Genomic DNA, 8,991 nt, shown 5'->3' on the forward strand with positions numbered 1-8,991 from the left:
CAGTTATGCAGACTTATAATTAAATTTAATATTATGACCGTTATTAGTAAATATTAAAACGCTTTTAACTTTTATTATTTTACACTTACAATTTAATCGATAAGTTGGTACTATTTCGCTGCTCCCTTCCTATTTTGTCGAACAATTCTTAAATGTTAAATCGAGTCTTTCCCGAGCTTTAAATTATTCCGGCTCAGACCGTAACGGAACTTAAGAAAGCAATAAAGTAATTTTCCACTTCATAAACTAATTTACCAAAGATTAAATCGTGGTAGTAACCTCGTAAAGTGATCTAAGCCCCTCTAATTTATGGATGAAATCCAAGCGCTAACTCTTTCTTGTTAATCAGTCTTGGTCTACTAAAGGGCTTGGGATGAAAACCTAAACCTTACTTTATTATACAGTTTGCATATGATAATGCCGGGCGGCTAGTTGAGTTGTCCATCTTGTATAAATTGAGGTAATGGCCCGGGGTTTGCGAAATTCAAATTACTTAAGAAAATCCGGCTAATATGAAATTATGCGCCACAAATTTGCATTTCAGACATTATCCTAACAAGGCTAAAGGGTTATTGTTATCGGCTACGTGCGACAGGAAAGCAGAATTTGCATTTACCAAAAGGCCAACGATAATAAATTGAAATCTGCTAATTAAGAACTACCAGGATAGCGTTTAATGTATATGTAAATTCACTTAAAATTCAACAGTTCACTTAAATAAATACTTTTTTTACAAACTTCTTGTTGGATATTTTGCTTCAAAAATTTTTGTCTTTAAAAAAGACTACTATTTATCAATCTGTAATAAAAGACGTGAGAAAATTCTGTCTTTTTAAAGACAAACATTTTTGAGGCGAAATGCCCAACAAGAAATTTGCAAAAAAATGAATCTACCTCAACAATATAAAACTTATCTAAATAAATACTATTAAAAATGTTGTAAAAATAAACAGAGGCTCCCAGTTCAATTATATTTGGTTATCAATTAACATCATTCACAAGTAATGGCTTCTTGTTAAAGTATAGTATAGGACATAGTGGTTAAATGTTGATGTATAATTAAATTTAATAAAAAAATTTAAGAAATAAATATTTATTTCCAAACCCACTAAAAAATCAATTTGACAATAGTGTTGTTCAAAGATTGAAATAAGTGTTATGGGATTATCTAAGCATACAGGATGGTTTAAATTGGAATAACTTTTTAAAGCTTTACTGGGACTTACTTGGAGAGAACGTGACCCGAGTCTGGTTTGAATATGTGATCACCGGATAGTTTCTAATACTTTGTGAGAAAATGCCAACTGCTCTTATTTTTAGTGAGCTTAACAATATTGAACTCGATAATGTAAACTTTGAACAAATTGTCTCATTGATTTTTCGCAAAAAGCTCCTGTGGTTGAAGATTTAGTTTTGCTGCTAAGCAATATCATTTAGCAGGCATTATATGGCAAAACATTACCAATAAAACACTAGGACACTGTACACAACTAATATTAATGTTTTTCTAGTTTTATAATCATCATCATCAAGTTGTCAAGGAAACAAAATTGTATAATCCTAACGATTCTGTTATGGACAAGTTTTGTTATGTTCAATTATCGGTAAAATTCGGGTTTCGTAAATAGGGTAGGGTGGGGAGCGTAATTTAGTCCTAATGAAAATCATAAACTAAATATGGGAGTTGAGAGGTACAATCACAAGAGACAAATATCCGTGGAATAATAAGACATCTCAGTTTCAGCGGTGGAACAAATGACAAGGGAGTATATTAAGCGCGAAATCGGGTGCAAAGATAAACACACCAAAAATGTCTGGGGAACCGAGGTAATTCATATTCCATGTTTCAGAATATATTGCACCACATTTTGCTTCTGTCTGTAATTTTAATTAAATACTCCGGTAAATATGATTAGGCCGTCAAGGGAAAAGAGAATATTTCATTTAGAAGATTAGACCATTTAGTAACATGTGAAACTCTTATAAAGGAGAGATTGGCCTTTAATTTACATACTTTACTTAATTTGATGCATGAACATTTTGCCTATAAAATTGGTGTTTATTCCATTACGGTAATCTGTGAAAACGTGCATTGCTTGATGTTCCCTTTACGTTATTTTTGTTAAAAGTTATTCGATTTCAGGGTTTTTCACTCTAACTTTCAGATAATTTATCTTTCTCAACTTTTCATAATATGAAAAACATAATACAGACTCATAAAACAACTTGGAAATAATTACATGATGGCAACGCTAAATTACTCAAATACACTACAAAAAAACACTGTAAAAGTTCTTACAAACAGTAAAATATTTATGAAAAATGCCAAAAATGAGCTTTTTAAAAATTATCCAAGCAAACAAATGTAAAAAGTAAAATTGAATGACAAATGTTGCAAACAAAATGTGACTACATTTCATTTACAAACGTAAATTTAAATTTGTTTTGGTTAACGTAATGAACTGGTTAACGTAATGAAAATGTTTAAACCAGGAAAGCGATCATTTTGATGTGAAAACGAAGATGTGAAATAAAGCAGGCAGCTAAAACATAAATATTTTCATAATATTCACTTTCACGTCATCAACAACATGACAAACATTGTCTTTTGGTTTTTTTTTATTGTTGTGCACCATAGCATTTAAACATTAAGACAATATTACTTTAATTATTTTAAAGCAAATTCTAAACTACCCATTTATAATAGTATTTATTTGATTCAGTCCTAGTTCCAGATCAAACGTTGTAATGGAATTATAATTTTGTTAAAATCCTAAATTTGCACAAGCAAGAACATATATGCACCTGAAAATAATTACACTACAAAAATTTAATTTTAGAAATGCTTATGCAGATGCAACAAATTAAAATCCTATTATTTTACTAAAAAATGGTGGAATGGAACTTCCATACTAACAATTATTTTTAACAAAAGCTTGTGAACCAACTACTTCCTTGGATCGCTTTAGCATTCCGGTTAACATATTTTAATAATGACTTTAAAAAAAAGTGAAACATTTCGTCCTTATGAACTGATTGTAAATCTTAAAGATCGCAGATTGAATACATTTAAATCCATTTTTTGTTTCAGAAGTTGCCTCTTTGAAAGACGTCGTGCTGGATATTCAGCCCCGAATAGTCGAATTTGGAAAAGAGAGCAAGTTGCGCTGCAGCTATGACTTAGAACACAAACCGCTGTATTCTGTTAAATGGTACAGGGGCCAGTTTGAGTTTTACCGCTTCACCCCTAAGGAACTTCCAAATACGATGGTTTTTCGTATTGATGGATTGGATGTTGATGTATGTATATGTGAAATGCCACACTGATTTTAATCTAAAAATTACAATAAATATCTATTAAATGATGAAAGCAACATTTCTTATAAAGATAGGATTTTTAATTTATTGTGACGGTCCACCAAACCTCGGATCTTCTGTACCAAAAGTAGATCTTGGATTCAGCATTTCAACACTTTTTAATTAACTGTTTTCAACAGTAATTCGAACTTATTCTGGTAGATGGACTGTTTTGTACCGATTCATTGTATAAACAATCTAATACGCAAATCGTTGTTGTACCTACATTCATTATGGAGAAATTTTTTTGTGTATAGTTTACGATGGATATTTATATCTCTTTACATAACACTTTGTTATTTAAGCCCCATGTAAAGTATCCATTTCTGTGTATGCTCTATTGTCGCTCTTCTTGCTGGTCATATAACTTAATACCGGATCGGATCCAAGTAATACCGCGTCGTTCTATTAATAAGCCACATTCGAAATTGATGAAATGTATTTTTTGCAAACCGTCTTTGTTCATCAATGTTTTAGCACATCACTGTCGCAACTGAACATTTTCTTTTCAAGTTCAAAAGGTTAAAATTCTACATCAGTCTGTTCTCATGTTCATATGAAAGGTGGAATCACTATAACGTTTTTATGGACATACGTAAAATGAGCCGTTTTTTTTAGTGGTAACGTGTATCTAATTTTATATGGAGAAATTAAGGGTTTTGCATTTGAATAATTAAAAAATTATGCATATATGGTATTACACAAGTTTTGTCATTTTTAAATATTGAATTGATTTAAATTTATAATGAAATGTTCTTTAAATTGTGACTAATTTATAACTTTTGTACCTATAAAAGGAAAAGTTTTAAAGTCAACTAAAAGCAAAATCTGACATTCACAACATTTTAGCAACGGCATCTCAATTGACCCAAACCACTTTTTCTATTAAATTTTCATTGAAAACTTCAACACAAAAAATAAAAAATACAAAGTAGAAAGGAGATATTTCAACATTTATAATTCTACCAAAATTATTTTTTATACTCTTACTATTAAGGTTTTTAAACTTTTCTATTATGATCGAGTTAATGTATAATTAATTTAACAGTCATGATGTAATTGGGACTATTGGGAGGATATGCTGTGCTAATAAATTATAAATGAAATGAAAACACTGAATTATGATATCTCCAAAATTTTTCGAACGTGATGGGTCTAAAATGGTTATATCGTCAACCATTGTCCGACGGAAAATTGCAATTTTCCATTATAATAGTTATATAATATGAGATGCACAGCTTAACATTTAATAGTTTTAAACGTAATATTACGTCCCACCTTCTTGAAGTTAAGTGAACAAGTACGACACATTACTAAAGTTCTTACAGTGATTGTGTATTATCTAAAAAACCGGGAGAAACCGAAATTTTGCAGTTCACGTTTGAATTGAATAGTCTTGCAGAAAATTGCCATTTTCAAAGTAATTATATTTGTAACTTAATTGACTACGAAAATTCGTAATGATGAAAAGAATGACAATTTTAACAGATTCTTTGGAAAACGTTCATCAATAAAAAAGTTCAGAGTAAATTGTATTCATTTTTCACATTAACTAATTTTTGCAAAATGCACTTATACCACTTTGGAAGAAAACGTCTCAAATCACAAAGGTACCTGCATGAACAAAGCAAAATGTATCAAAGAAGTTTAATTCCTTTGTCATATGTATATGAGTTGTGATTAAATTCTTGGTTGCTATTAAATTATTAGCTATCACCTTACAAAATATAAAAACTGCACTAATCAGGAAGGATCCGTTTATAACAAGGAAACAGTTACGAACCTGATATCGAATACGCTCAGGTACTCCACCAATAAGAACTTCTACATCTGTATCATATCATGTCACTACAATTATTATGATTTTTGCTTATCTCTAATGAAATAACATTGGCATTTTCATGTCTCTGATTTTCGATACCACTTTTGTATTCTGCACAAGTCATTAGCAAGATGTGAAATGCACAACTCGACTTCGGTCTGGAGATTATCAATTATGAGAAATTCATTCATTGCGCTTCATGGAAAATCCGTCACCAGTTTAAAATTAAATTTACGATTTCCATTAAGTTAAAGGGCGTACCCAAATTGGCGGGGGTATTTCAATATCCTCTTCTCCTCCCTCTCATTTTCTCCTTAGGCGAAGCAGACACCCATAACCTTTATTAACTGATTTTTTGGCCATTCACGAATGTAATTATGGGGTTAGTACTCCCCATTAGATTCCATTTTGATAATTACATTTTACCCACCACCACATTTTATAATATTATTATTTTCGGGTAAATATCGAAGGCCAAATATTTCGTTTATCCCAAATATTCAACCGCAACAAAGTAAAAGGAAAGGTGAATATTTTTCATTAGTAAATTTCCGAATTGAGGCTACACTTTCGAATACTTATCATTAATTCAAAATTTTTCTCTGACTGAAAATTGATTGAGAGCAAATTTCCATAACATTGTTTCAGATACTCTATATTTAACCTTATGAGCAAAGTACCACTCAACCACAAAATCGCAAATAAAAAGAGGATTTGAGTGATATCTTGATCGAAGTTCAATTTCAGTTATGTGTACTTGTGATGTGATGTGATATAAAATATGATTCTGAATATTCAAGTTACAAATTATTTGATTTCACTCACACTAGCGCATACAATTAAAATTAGTTTATTTGTCGAACTGCATGCCATCAAAGCCTCAATTGAATCTAACACATTTTTTAGCATTTTTGGTGTTTCAAGATAGTACTTGTTAACAGTACGCTGTTGCTAATCTAGTAGGTTGGCACATAAGTTTCAACCTGGTGTTAGGTATTCAAACATTTACCACTAAATGCTCTTCAGATCGCAGTGAAACGGCAAAATCGGTTTTATATGTGAACCGTTTTCTTAATTTTAGTTCTATTTTATTGGTAATAGGGATTAGGGATCTTCCTGAATTTTGCGGCCATTGCGAGGGACATTTATGTCCTTGCAAGTTTCATAGTAAACACATCTCAACAATCATTCGCAAACATGGCAAATGAAAATAATTAGTGACATAATTTGGGCTGTTCCGAATTTTAAATGTTCAGACGACTAATAATCGTAAGCTGTCCGAAATCGAGAGAGAGGCAGGTTTCAAAACAGACCATGCCTTCACATTTATGAGATTCTCATGACGATTTGCAATTTTCGCTCTAAACCAAACCCAAGGCTGGAAGCTTCTCCATCATTTGATACAGTAAACAATATATTCACCAAAATGCTTCACATTATTCATGGTCAAAGACAAAAGTTTATCCTTGGCAATAACCGAAGTAGAAATAATAAATGGGTAAACCTTGACTAACAACCAGTTGTCATCCGTAGCTTAGGAAGGAAATTGCTAAGCTCGTTTTATTACTAGAACCTTGGTATTTGTTAAATCAAATCAAACAATCTCTTAAAAACGCAAAGACCCTAAATATCAAGACAACAATATACGAATTCAATTATCAAAGAAAACAATGGTAAATGTTCTTATACAAAATCCAAGGAAAATTAATCCGCGAACTGTAATGTTTTGCCTTTTATTTTGATTATACGTTATCGATTTGGGCTAAATTTTTAAGATTTAATTAACGCAGATCACCAAGCATTTCAGCGTGACACCACTTTTGTTGTTTCTGCAGCAATATTTTTTTTATCTGCGGGTGCGTGTATCTTGGATCTCCATATTTGCCTTTGCTTTACTAATTTCCATGAAAGAGGTAGTTACACGAAAAAATACAAAAGAGCAATTTTACAGTTAATAAGAATCAGTGACTATAATGATATTACTAATATCTATACCAACACTTGATTACTCGACAGATTATTACAATGCGTAACTAAAATGATAGCAGTAACCAAATCAAATCCAAATATGTTTTATTCTCATACAAAATTATATGATATTATTATTTTATGGACACAGCGAATGACACGTTAGAACATAGACAAAAACAATAAAAATACAAGACATTAGACATACCAGATAACTAAATAACTAAACAATACAAAACAGTCCCATATAATTAGATATTTTGAATCCATAAAAATGAATCAAAATCAATACAATCAATACCGGGAAGTTTTCGGGTGGCTGAGAAATTAAGTGTTCTAGATAAGTAATCCATTTATACTGACTTATTAGCGAATTGACTCCTATCGTAAGTAGCAACTGCTTTTGCAATAATATAAAATACTTTGCGCGATTGTTATGAACCGTATGAAATCCGAATTCAAACTCTTACTTAACAAATAAAGTTTAGACAACTTAATAAAATTCAGCCTGCGTTTGCCTACAACTATCAATTAAACGAGGTTTTCCATGCACAAGTCCTTTTTGCCACTGAATGAAAACAAAATATGCTAGAAATGCCATAGATTTTGCATTTAAATGTGCAACTTAGCTCGACAACATACCTATGGAAGTATACAGAAAGTCAACAAACAGTGTCAAACTGTTTTATAGCGCTTAATAGAACGTTGAAGCGGGCAATTTACAGCAATAATTTTGTAAAGCCAAAGAGAAAAACCGTATAACTGTTGCGAACAATCAGATGGTTCCATAAGAGGTAAAACAAAGCAAACTTATCGATGCACTAACGTCAGACCATGTGTGTTATGCTGCGAATTTGTGTGCATAAAATAATGAAACGTATTCCCGAAAACTGATTTTTATACGGCAATGCCTTTTCAATCCTGTTTTAATGAGTTGATCGATGATCACGGATCTTGACAAAAGGGCCCCTTTGATGTATCGCCTGTGCTATAAATGGCCAATAAGTCTTTGTATTTTCGACGGTTTCGTTCTCTTCCGACCTTTGCATTTCGGCTTTTCAAACTTCGAGGTACTTGAAAAGGTCAAAACCTTTCAAGTATCTACTTCTTTCTCCGCCGGTAAAGATTCAATTTTTGTTGCTGCTTTAATCAACAGCAATCAAAATGCATTATGCAATTGGACCGAAAATATTCACGTAGAAAAATAGGAATTTTACTGGAGAGCAAGAAATAAATTGCCAAATGCAATGGAATTAATTAGGAATGTCATGATGACCAGTGTTACAAAAAACAACAACAGTTGTCGTTGACAACAAACAGATTAGAATAAAACCAGGTAACAAGAACATAATATAAAATGTTGTCCTAAATTGCATCTTTTAGATGGTAAAGAACGCTACAGAAAGATTTTTTCCGGCATGTTCCTCATATGTTTTCAAGTTATTGACGTAAAATTGCGAACACCAATACTTCTAATGATTCTTCAAATTCGCCTTAAGTCTTAACCACGCAGCTAACTTAGAATCTATTTTTTTGAGCCGCAATCCTGTTCTTTTACTTAAAATCTTTTACAACAAAACTCTACACTCATTCAAATTTAAATTCCTTTGCTCCGATTTTTTTGACCTTTTGGATTTTTTATGAGATATTTAATGAATCAACCCAATCAGCCCCATTCACCTGAATTCCATTAAACGTTACAACAAACGATGAAAAGTTACCTACAAAAATTGGTAAAAACTAAAGATTGTGTAGAATATTAGATTATTAATAGGGAAAAGGACATTGAAATAAAATAACTATGTATTTATCTCAACACAAGCAGAACGTATTTTATTATGTTG

General features: G+C 31.5%; 1 protein-coding gene across 1 annotated transcript in view; it reads left to right on the plus strand.

The window, feature by feature from the left end:
• LOC109539971 overlaps positions 1–8,991 on the plus strand; it is a gene marked incomplete in the record, with an annotated part of 85,569 nt that overhangs the window by 52,536 nt on the left and 24,042 nt on the right. Inside the window, 1 exon segment of the mRNA XM_048664981.1 lies at positions 3,092–3,300. Coding sequence (XP_048520938.1) covers positions 3,092–3,300 — 209 coding nt within the window.

This window comes from Dendroctonus ponderosae, unplaced genomic scaffold (genome assembly GCF_020466585.1).
Source record: "Dendroctonus ponderosae isolate FM_Combo_2020 unplaced genomic scaffold, Dpon_F_20191213v2 Dpon_F_20191213_3, whole genome shotgun sequence".
Lineage (NCBI taxonomy): Eukaryota > Metazoa > Arthropoda > Insecta > Coleoptera > Curculionidae > Dendroctonus > Dendroctonus ponderosae.